Source organism: Marmota marmota, unplaced genomic scaffold (assembly GCF_001458135.2).
Source record: "Marmota marmota marmota unplaced genomic scaffold, marMar, whole genome shotgun sequence".
Classification (NCBI taxonomy): domain Eukaryota; kingdom Metazoa; phylum Chordata; class Mammalia; order Rodentia; family Sciuridae; genus Marmota; species Marmota marmota.
Genome location: NW_026000108.1, coordinates 1,929,106 through 1,953,269, shown reverse-complemented (window position 1 = coordinate 1,953,269; position 24,164 = coordinate 1,929,106). Strand labels below are relative to the sequence as shown.

The following is a 24,164-nucleotide window of genomic DNA, read 5'->3' as shown; positions in this document are numbered from 1 at the left end:
TCTCAGTTTATCTGTACCCCAGACTGTGGACCAACTCTGACCTAGGCAACCTGGCTAACCAGTCAGCTGTAATCACATCTTCTCCATAGGTCTAAATTCAAGTGCTGCGGAGAAACCCCCTTTCAAATTTGTCCTTTCTTGGGTACTATCCCTCAGCACTAGAGTATCCATGAGCATTCTCTCTCCAGTTTATGATTACTCTTATCACAACTTAATAATTTCTTCAACAGCCAAGCACAGTGGTGCATGCCTGTAATTCTAGCTATTTGGGAAGCTGATGCAGAAGAACAGAAAGTTCCAGACCAGCATGGGCAAGACCCCCATCTCAAACAAAACAATTCTTTAGCTTATGAAAAATCCTTATTTAGGGGCTGCGGATGTGGCTCAAGCGGTAGCGCACTCGCCTGGCATGCGTGGGACGCTGGGTTTGATCCTCAGCACCACATGTTGTGTCCACCAAAAACTAAAAAAGATGTTGTGTCCACCGAAAACTAAAAAATAAATATTAAAAAATTCTCTCTCCCCCCCTCCCCCCTTTAAAAAAGAAAAAAAAAAGAAAGAAAAGTCCTTATTTAAATGACTGGTTTTGCCTCCTGACTGGACCAGACTGCATACTGCTTGTTCCTCAGCATCACTGTCTATGGACTGAAGGAATGGCTGTGGCTGTTACACAACAGATCAAGAATCTGCTGGATGTCAAGGTGAGGTAACAAACTTGTGACTGTGCATTTCACTCTTTTGCCCTATCTCCATCATCCAGAAAGGAGACCTTTGGTGTCAAAGAACTGTCCCCAAGATGCAGTATATAGTCTGCACAAATGACCATGACATGGTACTCGTTCTCTATAGATTGATTCAGGAGAGAAAGGTTTAAATGAAAGTAGCAACTCTCACTGTTAACATTAATGACCAATCTAGGAAAACTTTCCTTCCCAGCCCCACAATTGGGGGTTCTGACAGTTTAGAAGTCTTAATATCAAAAGCTGAACAGTGACAATGTGCTCAGTACACCAGAAGTTGAGCTTGGCCATCTGGACTCCTCAAACCTCTGAACCAACAAGAGAAGGACAAGGTCACACACAGTGTGCTGCTTGCAATGGTGAAAGCTATAGGTTACAGCAACAAAGGAGGCAGAATAATCAAACACTAGGAGTCTGGGCATGAAACTTTGGAAGGCACTCAAACCAGGTAAAAACCAACCAACCAACCCCGACGAGAGACAATCAAGGGTAGAGAGAAGGTGTAGGGCTGGGGTTGCAGCTCAGTGGTAGAGTACTTGCCTAGCATGCGTGAGACACTGGATTCAATCCTCAGCACTACATAATAAATAAGTAAATAAAGGTATTGTGCCCATCTGTAACTAAAAATAAATAAATAGATAGATAGATAAAGAGTATGTCTTTAAAAAATATGGGGACTAGTGCTGGGGTTACAGCTCAGTTGGTAGAGTGCTTGCCTCTCATGAATAAGGCTCTGGATTTACTCCCAAGCAAAACACACACACACACACACACACACGGAAGGGTGGGGACTGAGGATGTAGCTGAATGGTACAGCACTTGCCTAGCACACATAAGGCTCTGAGTTCAAGTCCTAAAACTGAAAAAAAACAATGTGTTTCTAAACAACTCTCCTTCCAAAATGTTGACTACTTTTCCAAAAACAGTAACATTAACACTGATAAGTTTTTCCAGCCATCTGAATCATGTAAATCTGCCATAAACAGAATGAAGAAAAAAAATAACATTAACTCTGAACCACATGTCCCTCCTTAAAATTTAGACAGCAACAATTTTGTTTTTATATCTACATTTGTTTCTAAGAAAAACATCTGAAAAAAATCAAGAATATACTAAAATAAATTAAAGGAGGCACACAAGCAGAACGCCTCTCATGTCTCTATTAGTGCCTATCACTATCAAGGGGGAAATTAACAAATAGTTTGCACATCAGGAGTGTCTGAGGACATACTGCAGAAAGGTAGTGCCATTGAAAAAGCCTGGATCTTTCCAGACAGCATGCCTATATTTGAATCCCAACTACATCTCCAAATAAGCTGTGCAACCCTGAGATCTACTTCCACCTTTAAAAAACCAGAGTTCTTTCTTCTGAAAAACAGAGATATAGCACAAGGTGTTGAAAATATTAACTTTGTTTTCTGTTTTGGAGAAGAGGTCTTTCCTATGTTGCCAGGCTGGCCTCCAGTTCCTGGGCTCAAATGATCCTCCCACCTTAGCCTCTTCCCCAATAGCTGGGACTACAGGCATGCACTACCATGTAAGGCTCTTAAGTTTGTTTTTTAAAAAGCAACACTGAATGCTATGGCTTCTTAGAAAATGTGTATGTATCCCAGAGGCTCAGGAGGCTGAGATAGGAGAATCACAAGTTCAAAGCCAGTCTCAGCAACAGGAGAGGCACTAGGCAACTCAGTTGAGACCCTGTCTCTAAAATACAAAATAGGGCTGGGGATGTGGCTCAGTGATGGAGTGCCACAAAATTCAATCTCCAGTACCTCCCCCCAAAAAGAAAATGTATATGTAAAATAAAAATAGATGATACAATAGGGGTTGAGTGCTACTCACAGTTTACCCTTGAGCAAGTAATTAACCCAAGGCTCAGTTTCCTTATTTATAAATGGAGAATTAAAAAAGAAAATAAAAAACCTACTCAAAGGGTTGCCATAAAACCAAATGAGATACAAGTGGTAAATACAGAATGTAGTAATCATTAGTCAAAATGACTGCTAATTATCACCATTAATTATCATGACTAATTTTTAAGAAAAGGCAAATTAAACACACAAAAATGCATGAGTAGCAATATTAAAATGAAAAAATATCATAAGTGGAAAAATTGTTTTATTAACAGAAGGTAAAACCTTGATGAAAACAGAGTCATAACAGTTTGTTTTTGCGGTACTGGGTATTATTAAACCTAGGTACTCATACATGCTAAGCATATGTTCTGCCACTGAGCTACAGGGGCTCACTAAGCTACCCAGGCTGGCCTCAAACTTGTGATTCTCCTGTCTCAGCCTCCCACACAGCTGGTACTATAGATGTGTGCTACCATGCACTGCAAAAGTCATAAATTTTAACTTTTAAATGAATCTCTCAAGTAATAACCGTTAAAATCTCCAGGTAAGGGGTGGGGATGTGGCTCAGTAGTGGAGTTCTTGCCTAACATATACAACGCCCTGGGTTCCATTCCTACATGCGGGGTGGGGAAAGTAGTTGAAACATGGCAAACCTTGTTGAACTGTACTGCACAATTAAAATGGTTAAAGTGACAAAATTTTTGTTCCATGTATTTCACCACAAATTTAAAAATAATTTAAAATAAAGGAAATCTAAACATGAGGTGGGAAAGGGGATATGATGGTACTGAAAATAAGGGGGGAAAAAACACAGAAAAACATACCCCCTCCAAAAAAATTAAAAACCACAAACCATGGGGCTGTGGGAATAGAACAGGAAGGACGGTAGAATGAGACAGACATTATTACCCTATATACATGTATGATTACACTACTGGAGTGACTCTGTACCATATACAGCCAGAGGAATGAGAAGTTGTGCTCCATTTGTATACAATGTCAAATGCATCCTATTGTTATATATAACCAATTAGGGAAAAAAAAAAAAAAAACACACAAAACATACAGTACTAAATACCAAGTCCAGGAATGCATTCCAGGACATAAGGTCAATATGCTTAAGAAAAAGATGAAAAAGATTTTGGTTTTTTGACATTTTAATTTTTTAACTGACAAATACCATACATATTTATAGGATGTCAATGTGTTGTTTCAATATATGCACACATTGTATAATATCTGCATACACGTATACATTATATATCTCCTCAAATGTCTGCTACTTCTTTGTGGTGAAAACATAAAAGCACAGGAAAAAAAATCTTTCTTCTAGCTCTTCTTGAAATATACATTACTGTTATCTAGTCATCCTACTGTGCAGCAAAACCGCAGAATTTATTCCTACTAACTGCAACTTAATACAATTATTAACCTCTCCCCAACTTCTATCTTCCCCCTACTTTTCCCAGACTCTAATAACCATTATTCTACTGGCAACTCCTAAGAGATCAACTTCACTGGATTCCACATAAGTGGGGTCACACAGTACTTGTCTTTGTGTACCTGGCTTACTTCACTTAGCATAAAGACCTCCTCCAATAAATTATGATTTTCATGGCCAAATAATATTCCATTGTGTCTCTGTAGCACATTTTCTTTATCCACTCATCAGCTGATGGACACAGGTTGATTCCACATCCTGTACTGTGAAGAGTGCTGGAGCAAGCATGGAGTGCAAAAGTCAACATGTGATTTCTTTTCCTTTAAGAACATACCCAGAAATGGAATTGCTGGATCACATGATAGTTCCTTCTATAAAGAAAATTTGCAGGGGGCGGGGGGGGGGGGTGTCACTAGGAATGGAATCCAGGGCCTCATGCATACTAGGCAAGCACTATGAAGTTTTTTTCATTGTTGTTGTTTTCTGGTGCTAGGGATTGAACCCAGGGCCTTGTGTATGTGAGGCAAGCTGGATCCTGCCACCACCACAGCAGTGCTCTAGCCTTCAGCAAGGCCTCAGCCTTTCTGTTTCTGCCTTTTCAGCGTAAAATCAACAGGACAGGCACACCCACCATTTCAGGCTACTGTGAAAATGGAAGGAATGCATACACCTGGATGTTCAGAGCAGCTCTTGATGAAAGTCAACTAAAGTCATGTCCTAGATGTGTGGCAGAGCTACTCAGTAACTACCTCATTACCTCTTCTACTGCTAACACCAAAAATACCATTCGAACTCTTCCGGGCATGATGGTGCACACCTGTAATCTCAGCAGCTCAGGAGGCTGAAGCAGGAGGGTCACTAGTTCAAAGCCAGTCATAGCAACTTAGCAAGGCCCTAAGCAACTTGGTGAGACCCAGCCTGAAAATAAATAAATAAATAAATAAATAAGACTCAGAACTGGGGACATGGCTCAGTGGTTAAGTGCCCCTGTGTTCAATCCCTGGTACCAAAAAACAAACAAAAAATAAACTAGTCTAAAATTTTACTCTACACACAACCTTCCAACTGCTTTCCTCCAACACATCTTTAAATAAAATTACTTTTCTACCTCAGAAGCCACTACTTCCAAGTCACTATCACAAATAGCACTTTTACACATGTCCAAACAGAAATTTGCTGACAGGTGTTGCAACAGCTGCCTTGAGCCCCAGAACCTGTCCTCTCCTCCAAGCTCAGGAGGAGGACCATTAGCCCCTTACTGTATGGCTGTGCGTCAAGGACCCATGACGAGGTCTCACATAAAAACAAGAACTGATACACTTTTGCAAACATGAACTAAAATACAGAGAACGTCAGCAAACTAACCTAAGGGCAGAACCTACAGGGAAGGTAAGCCAGGCACAAAAGAAAAGCCAGGACAAGTCATTCAACAGGGAAGGGCAGGAGCACAGCCAGGCTGCTACCAGAGCTGACACTCTCAGCACTTTTTCTCTTAAGTTAGTTAAACTGAGTGGGCTTCTGTTTCTGGCAATCAAAAGAATTCTAAATACAACAGAGTAGGAAGGGGGAGGGAAGAAGCTGCAGAGAGGAAAGAGAGGCCCTGATGTGCCCAGCACTTGAGGGCTCAACTTGGTTCCCAGGAGATGGGACCTGACAAAGCCCATAATATTGAAACTTGCCAAAAACACACATTCTGCTAAACTAGCAAAAACAAAAGTTCCCAGCCCCCAAGTGGAAGCTGAAAAGTACTCTACCCTGTGCTGGGTAAGTGCTCATAGGGCCTGTACCCATGGGGGTAACTGGTCCACCTATAGACACACTGTCTCCTGAACTGCACACAGCTTTGCATCTATGGTCAGGCTTATTTTCTACGCCACTCTACAGAGAGAAAAGAGTATCCATCATTCCAGTCAAGAAAACAGGTGAGAGGGCCCTTTACTGTTGTGGTATATATCAAAAGACTGTGCCATGAACTCTGTAAGGATGAGTAACAGTTCATGAAACCTCAGGAAAAGTTAAAGACAGATGGAGAAAAAATGGAGATTTGGTTTCTTTTGATTCCTCACAAGCTATGTCATCAAACCACACTGCAGAGATTAGAAATTGCTTCTTCAGCTCAGGATTTCTGAACCTGGGAACTGAGGGACAAATCCAGTGTGGCTCATAGACTGCACTACTTATGAACAGAAGACACATGAAAACACCGATTCAACCTGCAGGTAGAAATAAGAATAATATAATTTGTCCAAAGAAGTACAGTATTAGGGGCTGGCGCTGTGGCTCAGTGGTAGAGTGTTCATCTAGCATGTACTAGGCACTGGGTTTGATCCTCAGCACCACATAAATGTAAAATAAAGATATTGTGTGCACCTAAAATTTTAAAAATAAATATATAAAAAAAGTACAGTGTGTTAGTCAGCTTTCCATTACTACAACCAATACCTGATATAATCAGGTTATCGAGAAAAGATTTACTTTGACTCATAGTTTTGGAGGGTGCAGGGGGACTATGGTCTCCTAGTCCCCCTGCTTCTGGGCCTGTGGCAAGGTAGCACATCATGGTAGGAGTGTGTGATGGTACAAAGCTGCTCACCTCATGGCTAGGATAGTGGCTGGGATCCCACTATCCCTTTAACAGCATACCAAAGACCTAAAGACCTTCTACTTAGACCAACCTCTGAAAGTTTCCACCACCTCCCCAAAGCATGTCAAGCCGAGGACCAAGACTTCAACAAACACACAAATACACACACAAAGACTTCAACACATGGGCCTTTAGGGGATATTCCAGATCTACACCCACAGCATATAGATTCAAACTGGCCCCACAGGCTGAGCAAAAAACAAACAGACGGCAGACACTTGCCACTGCCAAACTACCCAGAATCACTGATGAGGCAGCACATCACGGTAAGAATGTGTGATGGAGCAAAGAAGCTCACCTCACAGCAAGAAAAATAAATAAATTTTGGAAATTTAATTATTAGATGTGAAGCTGGGTGAGGTGGTAAACACCTGTGATCCCAAGAGGAGGATGGCAAGTTCAAGGTTAGCCTGGCCAACTTAGCAAGACCCTGTCTCAAAATTTTAAAAAAAGGGCTAAGGATGCAGCTCAGTGGCAGAACACTTGCCTAGCACAGTCCTGCTACGGGTTCAATCAGTAAGAACAAGAAGGAAGGGGGGAGGGGGAGAAGGGAGGGAGGTAAAGGGTGGGGAGGAAGGGAGTGAAAATCCAGGACCCAGCAGCATGCAAAGCCTGGCTCCCTTGCTGCCTCAGGACTTCTGCTCAGCATGATCTTCTCAGGAAGACCTCTAAGAACTTTAATGCTACACTGGAGGCACATGTCCTTCCTCCTGTCCCGCTTCATGTCCCACCTCAGGCCTGCCCACACCCACAAGAGGAAGCACGGGTTCTATTCTGTCTACTGATGTGCCCTCAGTGCCAACAACTCCTGACATACAACAGATACTCTAGACCTCTGATGATGAACCAGTGATTTAATGAAGCCCCAGATTTCAAATATACCCTGACTGAACTTTCCTTATAGCTCAAGAGTATTTCAGTGTGCCAGGCAAGGTGGTTCACACCTGTAACCCCAATGACTAGAGAGGCTGAGGCAGGAGTATCCCAAATTGGAGGCCAGCCTCAGCAATTTAGCAAGGCCCTGAGCAACTTAAAGAGACCCAGTATCCAAAACAAAAGAGTATTTTGGTGTTAGGACTGGGGGTATAGCTCAGCAGCTGAGCACTTGCCTATCACCAATCCCCATACCGCCGGGGGGGAAGAGTGTTACATAACAGAATTCTCCTATTAAAAATGACAAACAGCACTAAGCTCATATCTGCACAACCAGCCAAATAAACCCCCATTTTTTCTCTCAGTACTTTTTGTTTATTTTTAATTTTGTTTGTTACCAGAGATTAAACTCAGGGGCACTCAGTCACTGAGCCACATCCCCAGCCCAATTCTGTATTTTATTTAGAGACAGGGTCTCACTGAGTTGCTTAATGCCTCCCTATTGCTGAGGCTGGCTTTGAACTCGAAATCCTCCTGAATCGGGGCTGGGGATGTGGCTCAAGCGGTAGCGCGCTCACCTGGCATGCATGCGGCCCGGGTTAGATCCTCAGCACCACATACCAACAAAGATGTTGTGTCTGCCGAAAACTTAAAAATAAAATATTAAAAAATTCTCTCTTTCTCCCTCTCTCTCTCTCACACACACTCTCTCTTTAAAAAAAAAAAAAAAAAAAGAAAGAAAAAGAAATCCTCCTGAATCAGCCTCCCGTGCCGCTGAGATTACAGGCATGTGCCACCGCGCCCCGCCAGCCCTTTTTTCATTTTGAGACAGAGTCTCACTAAGTTGCTGAGGCTGGCCTCAAACATAGGATCCTACTGCCTTAGCTTCCCAAGTGGGCATGCACCACTGTGTCCAGCAATAAAACCCAATTTTTAGAAATGTTTAAAAAGCTATATTCTAAGATTGCTGGCAACAGAATTTCCATTACAATTTATCAACTCCACACACACAGGTCCTGCACATGAGTGTTTCAATAAATACATGAGTGTTTCAATAAATACCTATAAACATTAAGGCAAATTTTGTTTATGTCCTGAAATGATCTAAAGACTTAACCCTACTCAATCATGAGATCCCATGTCACAATAAAGAGAAAGGACTTAATAGAGTCCTATTATAATCCAGAATCAAAATTAACTAAATCTGGACTCAACTTTGCTATACACAGAAAACACATTCAATTACCTCCCAAGTACTAATTCTTCAAATAACTACCTCTACCTTCTTCAGAGTGATGTCTCTTGTTTTTTTCCCTTTATGTTCTGGTCACTAAATTTGGTAATACACATACAAATACACATACACCTCACTGTAACGAAGGCTAGCCTAGAATTTTTCAAAGGACCATTCAGTTCAGCAGTTTTCAAAATCAGGACATTAGCAGGACTCTAAATTCACACTGGAGAAAATTTCTATCTCAAATATGATATTAAAATTTTTAGGGAACTTAAAAAAAAAATCCACCTAATTCTGTATTTCATTTGATTCATCTAACACTTACTGGCTATGATCAAGATATTATGCCTTAGCCAGGGGTGGTGACACAATCCTATAATCCCAGCAATTCGGGAGCCTGAAGCAAGAGGATCACAAATTCAAAGCCAGCCTCAACAAGTTAGTAAGACCCTGTCTCAAAATAAAAAGGACTGGAGTGTAGCTCAGTGGTAGAACATTCTTGGGTTCAATCACTAATACAAAAAAAAAAAAAAAAAAAAAAATTTCCTACATTTGTTAAATTTCCAATCTGATAAGAGATAATAAATGTGTAGGTTAAAAAAGTATTAAGTGTGGGATTTCTGAGGATTGGCTACCATTGTGAATGATTATCTAGACCAGGAAATTCAGGACCAACTGACTATTTCAGAGGAAACAAATGGTCACTGATGTTCTTCACCCTGGGAAAGCAACTGTACCTAAGAAAAAAATTTGAGAAAAATTAGCCAAAATGTACAAGACAAGACCAGATATCATCTTTGTGTTCAGATTCAAAACCCATCAGAGGTGGCAAAACAACTGGTTTGGACATGATTTATGATTCCTTAGATGATGCAAACAAAAAATGAACCCAAACATAGACTGGCAAGACCAAGCCTGTTATGAAAAGAAAAAGACCTGAAGAAAACAGCTAAAGGAACACAAGAACAGAATGAATAAAGTCCAGGGGGCTATGAAGGCAAATGCTGGTGCTGGCAAAAAGCCAAAGGAGTCGGGTTGGGGTTGGGGTTGGGGTTGGGGTTGTGGCTCAGCGGTAGAGCGCTCGCCTCGCACGTTAGGAGACCCTAGGTTCAATCCTCAGCACCACATAAAAATAAACAAGTGAAATAAAGGTGTTGTGTCCAACTATAACTAAAAAATAAAATAAAATAAAAAAAGCCAAAGGAATCAAGATTCTGCAATGACTTTATCTGTGGTGATTGTGCAAATTTTTCCCAAGGATTAATAAACTGTAAAAATTTTGTGTCAACAGAAAAGTCACTGCTTGGTTGAGAGGATCAGAAAAGGAAGCGTCAGACCCTGAGGGACAAAGATTAGCTTACCGGCTTGCAAACCAGGGAGGATGGGTGGAAATGAGAGAAGAGCAAAGGGAACTTTGATCTGGGTGTAAGAAAGCACATGCCCAGGTGAAGGGAACTAGAGAACCCATCTGAAGAGGTGACTGAGACACCTAGGAAGCCTTATGCTTCAGGGATCCTCAGTCACTAGGATCCAGGCCCACAGGCCACCTAACAAGAGTATTCACTGGAGTGAGGCACTGGAGTAGAGCATTCCTGAGATCACCTGTATCCGTACAGTACCAAGGAAGACACTATGATGAATGCTATTTCTGTGCAGTAAAAAATATACAAAATAGGGCAGGGGTGTAACTCAGTGATAAAGCACAAGCAAGCCCCTGGGTTTAATCCCCAGCACTTAATAAACAAAACAACGACAACAACAAAAATGCACACAAATACAAACACAAAATACGAGATAAAAATAAAACTGTATTTTTGTATATTCATTTTCTTTTCTATTTAAAATACTGAAAGCCTTTATGTATAACCAAAAATTATAAAAAAAAATATTTAAGGAAATCAATACAACTTAATATATTTCATTATTTTTTTTAGTATCCTGTTTTAATACTTTCTGCTAAAACCAGGTCTTGGAAGCACCTAAATCCAATTATTTAGACAGTCTGTTTTACTTTCAATCATTGCCCCCCCCAAAAAAAGGTCCTTCTCAAACACATGTGGAGCTAAGTGGAAGAAGTATATCACTAGCTGTACTTACTAGCTCAGGACAGTTGGTTTCCAAACCCATCCACATATTGTGCAAGGGCTTTGATGAAATTCAACTAGTCAATTCACATCTTCCTCACAAGAGGTTCTTGTTCTTACATGGTGACCAGAGAGTATCATGTTTCTGTATTCTTAATAAAAAAGTTCGAAAATCTACTGTTATAACAGGAAGCTTTTAAACAAGCTGAAAAACTCATTCCCAAGTTTAAGTGTTCAGTAAGATGACCATTTATATTATTCTTAGCAAATACACAACACAGTGGAGACAATTCTAAACATCTATTTCAAAACATTCATTATAGCAAATTTTTCTCAAAAAGCAATTTTCTACTCATTGTTAAAATGTCACCTTTACCTTGAGAGGTAAAATTATATGTTTATTTTTCTCAAAAATACTGAATTTGCTAAGTAACTTTCTACTGACAGCCACTTATTACAGAAAAGGTTAGCAATTTAGACCATTCATCTTTATGTAAAAGAAAAATACTTCATCTGAACAGGCAACACTTTTAACCCACCACAAGATAACCAGCAAACCTCTGTGTCTTGCAAGTATTTTCATAGTCACTCCCACCTCATTACAAAATATTGTAAAGATTTAGCACTCTGTAAAGGTTTTGGGATTGCTGTAGGCACTCTCCTGTGTGTCATGTATTGCTTTTTCGGCAGTCCTATCTTAGCCAGGAAGCCTTTTTTTTTTTAATTACGAAGAAGCTGCTCTGGTGCATGAGATGTAGCTCAGTGGTAGAGCACTTATCTAGGAGGTTCAATTTCCCAACACTTGAAAAAGAGGGGCCTTCCCCCTCACCACTTAGTTCTAGTTTTACTACAAAACCGCTACACAAGAAATAACTTCAGAATATACATGCTCTGCCTCACCCCATATCCCCCCAAAAAAGCATTTCATCAGAATCTAGCAAAGGCACAGGATTACTCCTGTTACAAACACCACCTTCCATCATACCAGAGCAAACACCCCATGATTTATTCTGATCATTTATTTTTCAAATCTCCTGCAATTGTTTCTATGGAATACTCCAAAAGCATTTGCTGACAAAGCAATGTGTTTCTTTTGTTGCCATATTGTTTCCTATGTATTATTCTAACATTCAGCCCACTTTCCCACCAACTGCTACAGAAAGAGCTTTTCCCAATGGCAGATGTCTGTCTTTCAGTACCGGATAAGAGTGGCAGATGTTGCAGACTGGCTCTACCAACTCCACAGCTGAGTGCTGTACTTGGAAATCCAGCAAACATCCTGTTCCTCCAGACCTTTTAAAAAGGCTGAATGTACCTAATTCTCCATATTAAGTATCTGCCCCTGGCAAGCCAGCTAGAGCTGCTTCTGCAACTGAACCCTACCGAATACAGAAAAATGGCCTAGAAGTCAGGCACAGTGGTGCAAGTATGTAATCCCAGCAACTTGGGAGGCTGAGGCAGGAGGATCACAAGTTCTAGGATAGCCTGGGCAATTATGTAAGGTCTTATATCTCAAAACAAAACATAAAAAGGGCTGGAGTGTAGCTCAGTGGTAGAGGTAGAGCACCCTGGGCTCAACCCTCAGTGTGAACATAGATGTGTGTGTACACACATATACATACACAAAAGAAAGAACAAAAGAAATATAGGATAGAAACTTTGAAAGGTTTAAGCTTCAGCTTAATGAAACTATAAAAACATGAGTAACTAATGTCTTCAAACACAGTCACAAAATTTATAGGAAGTGCTTTCTTCTGGACACATTCTTTTTTTTATTATTTTATTTTTCACTTTTTTAAGAGAGAGAGAGAACTTTTTAATATTTATTTTTTAGTTTTTGCGGACACAACATCTTTGTTTTTGTATGTGGTGCTGAGGATTGAACCCGGGCCACACGCATGCCAGGCAAGCGCGCTACGGCTTGAGCCACATCCCCAGCCCCTGGACACATATTCTTAAAATGTTTTGCCAGCTATAAAGGCGTCCCCACTCCCCAATCTCTTAAAGTGAGATAACCACTTCAGGTATAGCTGGTCACTAATAAAGTGAATATAAATCCATATCTTGAATAATCTTTGGGAGCTGACTCTGCTTAGTTTTTGTTTTGTTGTTTTTGTACCAGGAACTGAACCCAGTGTCACTTAACCACTGAGCCACATCCCCAGCCATTTTTTGTTTTTATTCTGAAGCAAGGTCTCACTAAGTACCCTGGGCCTCACTAAATTGCAGAGATTGGTCTTGAACTTGCATCCTCCCGCCTTAGCTTCTTAAACTGCTGGGATTACAAGCATATGCCACCGTGCCAGGCTCTACTTAGATAATCTCTAACTTTGTTATGTGGCTAGGAGAAGCTGGTGCAGAAAGCAGAAGTGTAGGCTCTACCTTGTGTGTTCCTATTATCCCCCATGTTTTCATGATGAGCACTATCTTTAATCCAAGGTTTGTTTCAGTTTAGCCTATCCTATCAGAACCAGTTTAATTAAAACCAGACAGTAGGGCTGAGGATGTGGCTCAAGCGGTATCGCGCTCGCCTGGCATGCGTGCGGCCCGGGTTCAATCCTCAGTACCACATACAAACAAAGATGTTGTATCCGCCGAAAGCTAAAAAAATAAATAAAAATTCTCTCTCTCTCTCTCTCTCTCTTTGAAAAAAACAAACAAACAAAAAAAAAACACCAGACAGTAGAATCTATGAGTGCACCAGAGGAGCGCTACATAAATGCCCAGTTTTCCACAGCTGTATACCTCAAGTGAGAATACATGTTAAGTCACAAGTCCATCTCCCTCCCGCCTCAGGACTGCTCAGAATTCAGGCAAGATCCCTGCACTGCGGATCACCACAGTGGGCAGTGAGAGTTTGTAAAGTTTAGTGTCCTACCTAGAAATTAAGTGCTGGGCTGGGGACATAGCTCAGTTGGTAGAGTGCTTGACTCGAATGCACAAAGTCCTGGGTTCAGTCCCCAGCACCACCAAAAAAAAAAAAAAAAAAAGAAATTAAGTGCCAACATGTTCTTCCCACAGCCCAAACGGTTATCAAACACGCATGACAGGTCCCTGACACACACTTCAGAGACACATACAAAAGGCAGCAGGTAATCACTGAAACTGAATGACACAGAAATGACAAAGAACTGTCATAAAGTTAACAAAGACCTTCAGGATTATCTAGCACAATTTTCTTATCTGACAAATACTGAAAAGGTGCCCAATGCACAACCACATATGGTTGACCTGAGACCTTTTGACAAAAACTTTTTTTTATGTATTTATTTTTTTAGTTGTAGATGGACATAATACTTTTATTTTATTTATTTATATGTGGTGCTGAGGATTGAACCTGGTGCCTCACACATGCTAGGTGAGCCCTCTACCACTGAGCCACAATCCCAGCCCCCAAAACTCTTTTTGACAAGTTTACTAGTAAACAAACCAACAATGTCTAAGCATTATTATATAACATGGGAAGAGTACAGTCTGAACAAAGGTCCCAATCATTCTTCCACAATGTTGAAGACATACCAACCTCCCATCTGACTTTCCAATTATCTGTCAGAAATACCAAATGTAAATCTGAACTTGAAGAACCAACCAAATACAGAATCAAATATATAATGGTAACTGGTATGGATATTGAAGTAAGTGAACTCACCAAAGCCAGGGAGTAAGAGAAACAATAGTCAAGAGAACCACAATGCAGCTATACATACAAAGACAAAGTATTTTCCAGAAATTCATATATAATCAAAGTCAAATGCAAAAAAGTTCAAAAAGAATCATGACCAAAAAACAACTACAGGTCTTGGAAAGGATGTGATGGCTTAATAACCTTGGGAAAGACTGATGACAGAAGCAGATACAAGAGCTGGAAAAGGGGATAAAACATGAATGGAGGAGAAGAAAGCAGAAGCAAACAATATCAACCAGTACCACTGGCCAGGATTTCAAGTCATTTGGTGGAAAGGAGAAATCTTGTTGGATAAAATGGTACCTTATAGGGTTAGGCAAAATCAAAAGAAGGACTGAGGAGTAGGGAAGAGAAGTTAGAAGACTCAAAATATGAACACTAAGAAAAATAATACCATGAAAGAGGAAAGATGCAGGACAGAAAAGTTGACACCCTGAAAAGGCCTTGGGATAACATATCCACTTATAAACTCTGCAACTGAGTTTCCATCAGCCACAGACTCACTTAAATCCAAGAGTTAAGAAGCTCTGCAATATTGAATTAATCTGGAAAAAGCATAAATGCTTTCTTCAAAAGCAGAAGGCAAAGAAGAGATTTCAGAGAAAAAGGGAAGAAGGTAGAACTGCAAGAACTCCTGTGGAGTGGCCTGGGCCTCAGCAACACTGCTGAGTGTGTATGAGCTATGTGCTTGTCAAGGACAGGCACCAAGGAAACCTGGAAGGGAGGTAACGACCTGGTCTAGAGGAAAAACATGAGCCCCACGGGGACAGTGCATGACCTCCACCTTAGAGAGAAACAGCAGTTCCCTTCCCAGAAGACAGGAGAGTCCCAAGAAGGCACGGAGGTGAGAGGAACAGCCTGCTCAAGCTGTGCAGATGCATCACACAACCAGCACAGCAAGACCACTAGGCCTGGAGGACTCAAAGCCTGGAATAAGGAGATAAAAGGAAGCAAAGAGCAAGATGGATGCTGACCAGCCAGACCCAATCAGCAAGGCTCTGGCGGGCAAGGGATAGTAGTAGGAGCAAGTGAAGGTGCCACCAAAGAAAGCGGAAGATTCTCCCCTGCTCAGGCGGAAGGGCAGATGGAACTGGAGTAGGGAGGGTGGAAGAAAGCAGCAGACCAGGTTCCAGACTAAGGCTTGGAGGAAGAGAAAACATAGGCTGAATGAGAGCAAGGAGAACTAGGATAGCAAGACAGTTTTCTTTTCTTTTCTTTTAATTTTAATTTTTTTAGTTGTACTTGGACACAATACCTTTATTTTGTTCATTAATTTTTATGTGGTGCTGAGGATCAACCCAGGGCCTCATACATGCTAGGCAAGCGCTCTGCCACTGAGCCCCAGCCCCAACCCCAGAAGCGGGAGGCAGTACTGAATCAGGGGCACTCAGCCACTGAGCCACATCCCCAGCCCTATTTTGTATTTTATTTAGAAACCGGGTCTCACTGAGTTGCTTAGCACCTTGCTTTTGCTGAGGCTGGCTTTGAACTTAAGATCCTCCCATCTTGGCCTCCCAAGTGGCTGGGATTACAGGCATGTGCCACTATGCCCAGGCTTCAGTTTTTGTTTTTGTTTGTTTATTTGTTTGTTGTAGTGCTAAGAACTGAACCCATGTTATTGTGCATGTGAGGCAAGCACTCTACCAGCTGAGCTATATTCCTAGGCCCTCAGCTTCAGTTTCCTACCTTGAGTGAGGACTAAGTAATAAATGCCACTAGAAACTGAAGGTGCTGACTACAACATTTAGAGGAATTTTTCAAACTCAACAACAAACACTACCTCAGCAAAAGGAAAAAAAAAAAAAAATCACCAGTCTCACAATACTCTAAGTCTAATCTGCTATGCCAGCGTGCCTACCAACAAACTGCATGGATCATCTGTAAACACACAAAAACACAATGAACATTTCAACTCACAGCTTATGGAGAGACATTTAATCGCAACGACCAGCTGACATATCCAAACCCTCCTATTATTCTAATAAGGGAAGGAGGAAGACAGTAGCTACAATTTAGGACTGTTAATACATGATGCTGTTTTTTATGCTTTTAAAAGCAGAAAGCAGGGCTGGGGTTGTGGTTCAGAGGTAGAGTGCTCGCCTAGCACGTGCGAGGCCCTGGGTTCGATCCTCAGCACCACATACAAATAAATAAATTAAATAAAGGTTTAAAAAAAAAAAAAAGCAGAAAGCAGCTGGATACAGTTGCACACACCTGTAATCCCAGTCATTTGGGAGGTTGGGGCAAGAGGATCCCAAGTTCAAAGCCAGCCTCAGCAATTTAGCAAGATCCTAAAGCAACTTAGCAAGACCCTGTCTCAAAACATAAAAAAAAAAAAAAAAGAAAGAAAAAAATAGGACTGGAGGTGTGATATGGCTCAGTGAATAAACACCCCTGGGTTCAACCCCTGGTAACAAAAAAAAAAAAAAGGAAGCAGCAGCAACAACAATATATAAGCACAGTCAAGAATTCATTTATGGGGGCTGGGGATGTGGCTCAAGCGGTAGCGCGCTCACCTGGCATGCGTGCGGCCCGGGTTTGATCCTCAGCACCACATACAAACAAAGATGTTGTGTCAGCCAAGAACTAAAAAATAAATATTAAAAAAAAAATTCTCTCTCTCTCTCTCTCTCCCCCCCCCACTCTTTCTTTAAAAAAAAAAAAAAAAAAAAAGAATTCATTTATGGAATTTCTTCATCTAATGCAACAAACTTCATCAGGGCCTGGTAACCCCTTTCTCTACACTAACCTGATCAGTGACCAGGAATTTGTAACCTCTAACAGATTGTCAAGAGGGGCTGAGCTCCCAGGTGTAACCTGTAGAATGTCTGTCCTGCTGGACTATTTCACCACAGTGGAATAAACACCAAATATTTCTACAAAGAAAGAACTATGAAATCGAAAGCTCACTAAATTCATAACTAAGGCAGCTAAAAAGAATTACAATTCTGGACCACTAAATACAAAGTAGTGTCCTGGATTAAACCCTGGGAGAGAAATAGGATATTAGTGAAACAGAAACAAAATCTGTAGTTAGCAATGTTGTACCAACATTCACTTCCCTAGTTGTGACAAATATCAATATTCCATAAGATGTCAACACTAGGAAAAGTTGGCTGAAGGGAATACAGGAACTCTCTACACTATCTTGGTCACTAGTCTATAAATCTAGTTTTCATTTTTACTTCTTCTTTGAGCTAAGTTTTCACTGTATGGTGTTTATTTACTTATTCAATTTTGAGATGGAGTCTCATGCTATGGTTGCCCAGCTGGTCCTGAACTCCTAGACTCAAGCAATTTTCCTGCCTCAGCCTCCTAAGTACCTGGGACTCTAGGCATAACAAAGCCTATCTTGTAAATCTAGAACTCCCTCAAAATAAGGTCTGGGGCATGGCTCAGTTGTAGTATGTATGCCTAGCAGGTTCAAGAACCTGAGTTTGATCCCCAAACATCACCACCAAAAAAAAAAAAAAACACCAAAATAATAAGTTTAACCAGGTACACTGAGTGGCACAGGCCTGTAATCCCAGCTACTCAGGAGGCTAAAGCAGAAGGGCAGAAAATTCAAAGTCAGCCTGGGCAATTTAGCAAGAACCTGTTACCAAAAAAAAAAGGGGGGGGGTAGCTCAGTGGTAAAGCACCACTGGGTTCAAGCCCTAATACTGAGGGAGGGAGGGAGGAAGGGAGGAAGGAAGGAAAAAATTAAAAATGACTTATTTGTTTGTTTTTTGTAGTGCAGAGGATGGAGCCCAGGGCCTACAGAAAGTTTAGGCAAGCATTCTACCTCAGATCTACAATCTCAGACTCTTTATTTTGTTTTAAGGTAGGGTCTCACTAAATTGTCCAAGCTGACTCAAACTTGAGATCCCTCTGTCTCAGCCTTCTGAGCAGGAGGATTATAGGTGTGCCTAGACCAAAACTGATTTCTATAAGTAAAAACAAAACAAATGTTTTATAGGCCCATGAGATATAAGTTATTTGATTTCAACTCATACTGGTTAAACTGTCTCTAAAAGAAGATGGATTGGGGCTGGGGATGTGGCTCAAGCGGTAGCATGCTCACCTGGCATGCGTGCGGCCCGGGTTCGATCCTCAGCACCACATACAAAACAAAGATGTTGTGTCCGCCGAAAACTAAAAAAACAAATATTAAAAAAAAAAAAAATTCTCTCTCTCTCTCTCTCTTTAAAAAAAAAAAAAGAAGAAGAAGAAGAAGATGATGGATTGGACAAGCCCAATGTCACATTGTGAGAAACAGAAAATCTGGTGGTTCGTTTTCAGAATATAGTACAATTGGATCCAATTGTAGCCATTTTAATTGTAGCCCTTCCCCAGATAGGCTCACTAACCAGATTCTGTAGCACACCCTTCTGGCAAAAGTAAAGGTTTACCTCCTTGCCCACCCACTTTCGAACAAGTGTTTTGACTCTTGTGGTCCCTTGTTATTTCTTCTTTTTTGTTTTTTAATGTTTATTTTTTAGTGGTAGTTGGACATAATACCTTTATTTATCTTTATGTGGTGTTGAGAATCAAACCCAAGGCCTTAACAACATGCCTATAATTCCTGTTACTCAGGAGGCTGAGGCAGGAGGATCATGAGTTCAAAGCTAGCCTTGGCAAAAAGCAAGATTCTAAGCAACTCAGTGAGACCCCATCTCTAAACAAAATACAAAAAAGGGGTGGGAATTTGGCTCAGTGGTTGATGTCCCTTAGTTCAATCCCTGGTACCAAAAATAATAATACAAAAATAATACAAAAAAGGGCTGGGTGGTTGAATGCCCCTGAGTTCAATCCCTGGTTCCAAAAATAATAATAATAATTTTAAAAGGGTTGGGGATGTAGTTCAGGGATAGAGTCCCTGGGTTCAAACTAAATAAACTGTAAAGAGATGTCAACAAACCACATTATATGTTCACATGTTCATATGTGTGTACAAAAACATACATAAATATAATTTGTGTTTCCATGTTGATGTAATCCAGCAAATAAGTTTATAAAGCCTATTGGGTCAAAAAGTTCAGTGAAAAGCCAGGTGTGGTGGCACACACCTGTAATCCCAGTCATTCAGGAAGCTGAGGCAGAAAGATCGCAAGTTCCAGGCCAGCCTGAACAACTTGGGGAGAAAGTGTTTCAAAAAATTTTTAAAAGGGGCTGGGAATGTCATCAGGTAAAGTGTTCCTGGTTCAATCCCCTGTACCAAAAAAAAAAAAAAAATCATGAAGAAGTGCTGGGAATATAGCTCAACTGGTAGAGTGCTTGCCTTGCATGCACAAGGCCCTGGGTTTGATTCTCAGCAGAAAAAATAAAAATAAAAAATAATAATAATAATGTTGATGAAGAGAACTATATGAAACATAATGCACATGGCAGAATACCAAACTAGTACCAAACACTCAATTAGCAATTAATTCAGGAAAAAAGACCTCAAATTAGAAAGTATATTTCATATACACATTATAACTAAAACCGAAAATATGAATATGTATTATTAACGAAAGTTGACTAAGCAGCTGTCTACAAGAAACGCATGTCAAGTAAAATAACATATATGTAGGTTAAGTAAAAGGATAGAAAAAGATATACCAAAAAATACTAATTAAAAGAAAGCTGAAGGTGTGGGGCTGTAGCTCAGTGGCAGAACACTTGCCTAGCACGTGTGAGGCACTGGGTTTGATCCTCAGCACCACATAAAAATAAATAAAATAAAGGTCCATCAACAACTTAAAAAATAATAATAATAATAAGACTTCAGAGTCAAGAAAACTACCAAAGATGAGAACATAACTTAAGTGACAAAAAGGGTCAATTCATCAAGAAAACAAACAATTCTAAGTGTATATGCACCAAACAACAAAGATTAAAAAATGCATGAAGGGAAAACTAAATAAACTGTAAGGAGATGTCAACAAACCACATTCTAATAACAGACCTCAACTCTCTTTTCTCAGCAATAAAAGGAACTAGGAGACCAAAAAAACAGCAAGAATACACAAGAATTGGGCTGGGGTTGTGGCTCAGCAGTAGAGGGCTCACCTAGCCCTGGGTTCAATCCTTAGCACCACATAAAAATAAATAAAATAAAGGTATTGTGTCCAACTACAACTAAAAAATAAATATTAAAAATAAAAAGAATACACAAGAATTGAACAAAACTATAAACCAACCAGATATAATGGACATTTAGAAAACACTCTACCTAAGCTAGGTGTGGTAGCCTATACTTGTAATCCCAGCTTCTTGGGATGCTGAGGTACGATAATCACAAATTTGATAAAGTCCTTGGGTTTGATCACCAGTACCACAAAATAGAAAAAAGAATTAAAGAAAATCCACCCAAAAATAACACAAAATACATTTTTTAGTGTACGTGTAACATTCATCAACATAAACAATAGAACTCAAAATTTTTGAAAAAAATAAAACCATAAAAAGACATTCTCTGACCACAAGAGAATTAGACTAGAACTCAGTAACAAAAAGAGAACAGGAGGGGCTGGGGATGTGGCTCAAGTGGTAGCACGCTCGCCTGTCATGCGTGCGGCGCGGGTTCGATCCTCAGCACCACATACAAACAAAGATGTTGTGTCTGCCAATAACTAACTAACTAAATAAATATATATAAAAAAAAGATGTTGTGTCCGCCGAAAACTAAAAAAAATAAATATTAAAAAACTCTCTCTCTCTCTCTCTCCTCTCTCCCCCTCTCTCTTTTAAAAAAAAATAAAAAAGAGAACAGGAGGGGCTGGGGTTGTAGCTCAGCGGTATAGCGCTTGTAGAGCGCTTGCCTCGCACGTGCGGGAACCTGGGTTTGATCCTCAGCACCACAAACAAAAAAATTAAACAAGTGTAATGGAGGTGTTGTGTCAAACTACAACTAAAAAATAAATATTAAAAAAAAAGAGAACAGGAAATTTAACAATGTACTTTAAAACAACCCATGAGTCAAAGAAGATTCAAAGGAAATGAGAAAACGTTTAAATTGAATATAAATGAAAGTACATCATACAAAAATTTGTGAGATGCAGCTAAAGTATAGCTTACACAGAAGTTGAGAGCATTCAATACTTAAAGAAGAAAAAATAGGTGCTGGGCATGGTGGTACACGCCTGTAATCTCAGCAACTGGGGAGGCTGAGGCAGAAGGATCTTGAGTTCAAACCCAGCCTCAGGAACTCAGCGAGGCGCTAAGCAACTCAGTGAGACCCTGTCTCTAATAAAACAAACCAAAAAAAAGGGGCTGGGAATGTGGCTCAGTGGTTAGGCACCCCTGGATTCAATCCCTGCTACAAAAAAAAAGAAAAGAAAAAAGAAAAAGAAATTAAAGAAAGGTCTCAAATCAATAATCTAAACTGCTATCTTCTATCTGAAATTCTCAAACCCAAGCAAATCAGGCATGGTGATGCACATTTGTGACCCCAGCTACTCAGAAGGCCAAGGTAGGAGGATCACAAGTTCAAGATCAACCTGGAAAACTTAGCAAGATCCTGACTCAAAATAATTTTTTTTAAAGTGGCAGGATTGGGGAGCTAGATGTTATTTTAGGGGTACAGCACTTGCCTAATATTGGAAACCCCTGGGTTCAATTCCCAGTATCTGCCCCCCCACTACACACACCACACACACACACACACACACACAAATAAGAGTAACACCCACGACCAAGTAGGGTTTATTCTAGGAATGCAAACTGGTTTCATATCCAAAATCAACAATACAATCCACTTATTAGTAGTCTAAAGAAGAAATACTACATGACCATAATCAATTGACTCAAAAAAATTCTGGGGAAAAAAAATAAAAAACTCAACATTCACTAATGAAATCTCTCAGTAAACCAGACATAGGAACTTCTTTAAACTGATCATGAGTATTTACAAAAAAAAACATACACACACACACACACACACTACAACAGACATCATACTTAATGGCTTTCCTCCAACATCCAGAAAAAGGCAGCAATATCCACTCTCATCACTTGGGATCCTGAGCATCAAAGTCCTAACCAGTTTAATAAGACAAGAAAAATAAAAGGAACATAGAACGGGAAAAAAAAAAAAAAAAAGGAGAAACAATATGATTATTTATTCAGAAAACCCCATGAATCCACAAAAAAATCCCAGAATATATGATTTCAGCAAGACCAAAGGACAGAAAGGAAACACAAAAATATTATATTCCTTTTTATATTTGCAGTGGTGAGGACCAAATCCAGGATCTTGTGCATACTAGGAAAGTGTTTGTTTTTTGTTTGTTTTTAATTTGTACTTTTTAGAAATCCATGACATTAGAGTGTATTTTGACATATTATACCTACATGGAGTATAACTTAGTCTAATTAGGATCTCATTCTTGTAGTTGTACATTATGTGCAGTTACACTGGTGGTGTATTCATATCTAGGAAAATAATATCCAATTCATTCTACTGTCTTTAGGAAAGTAATTCTACCTCTGAGCTACATCCCAAATTTTATTTCTATATACAAATAAAGAAGGTGTGGCTCAGTGGAAAAGCATGTGCTTATTAACATGCTCCAGGACCTGGGTTCAACAGAATAAAGAAAAGAAGGAAAGGAGATAGGGAAGAAGGACAAGAGGGAGGCAGGCATATTTGAAATAGCTAAGAAAAATGAAAAATTCAAAAACATGAAATAAGTACAAATCTAAGAAAAAATGTATAGGATCTGTACCACTAACATCTATAAATCACTAATGGAAGAAATCAAAACAACCAATTAATTACAGTCACATCGTTTTCATGCTTTGGAAAATTGACATAGTAAATATATGTCAATTCTCCACCAAACTGATCTATATATAGATTTAAAGTTATTCAAATCAAATCTCAGAAGAACTAATTATTGATATACACAAGCTGATTCTAAAATGCACATAAAAGACAAAGAAAATAACCAGCGAAGTGGTGCATGCCTCTAATCCCAGTTCAGCCAGCCTCAGAAACTTAGTAAGACCCTGACTCAAAATAAAAAATGAAGGAGCTGGGGATGTAGTCAGTGGTAGAATGCCCCTGAGTTAAATCCCCACTATACAAAATAAAACAAAACAAATCATTTAAATCTTTAAGGTTGGAGGAACCACATTATCCAACTTCTAAAAATTATTTTTTTGGTTGTAGGTGGACACAATATCTTTATTTTATTTTTATGTGGTGCTGAAGATTGAATCCAGTGCTTCATAAGTGCTAGGCAAGCACTCTAAACCACTGAGCCATAACCGCAGTCCCAACTTACCCAATTTTTAAGACACAAGTCATCAAGGCAGTGCAGCACTGGCAATAGACAGACCAATAGATCACTGGAAAAAAACTAGAGTACCCGAATAACCCACACAAGTAAGACCAATTAGCGTTTTAGGGTTGCCTGCTTGTCTTCAGTGCAAGAGATTGAATCCAGGGCCTTGGGCATGCTAGGCATGCTATAACTGGGTTAGGTCTTCCAGACCACCAGTTACTTTTGCCACTTTCAAGAAATGAGTTTGGAGCAATTTGAATTCCACATACAAAGAGGAAAAAGAAAGAAAAGGGAACTTTTACCCAAACTTCCTACCTTATCTGGAATTACACAAAATGAATCAGATCTAAATG

At 39.9% G+C, this 24,164-nt stretch overlaps 1 protein-coding gene and 1 pseudogene across 5 annotated transcripts in view; one reads left to right on the top strand and one right to left on the bottom strand.

Moving 5' to 3' along the window:
* Fam193a (family with sequence similarity 193 member A) overlaps positions 1 to 12,186 on the bottom strand; it is a 128,856-nt gene extending 116,670 nt beyond the window's left edge. For 4 of the 5 annotated variants that reach the window (XR_007340948.1, XR_007340949.1, XM_048784047.1 and 1 more), the window contains exon 1: positions 10,889 to 12,184. Coding sequence is in view for 3 of the 5 variants with exons in the window: in XM_048784047.1 (XP_048640004.1) it covers positions 10,889 to 10,924 (36 nt within the window). In the remaining 2 variants the exon portion in view is untranslated. Of the gene's footprint in view, positions 1 to 10,888 lie in introns of all 5 variants that reach the window. The other variant, XM_015481893.2, reaches the window with a different exon arrangement.
* On the top strand, positions 654 to 9,926 carry LOC107138897 (annotated as a pseudogene).
* Positions 12,187 to 24,164: the final 11,978 nt, after the last annotated feature.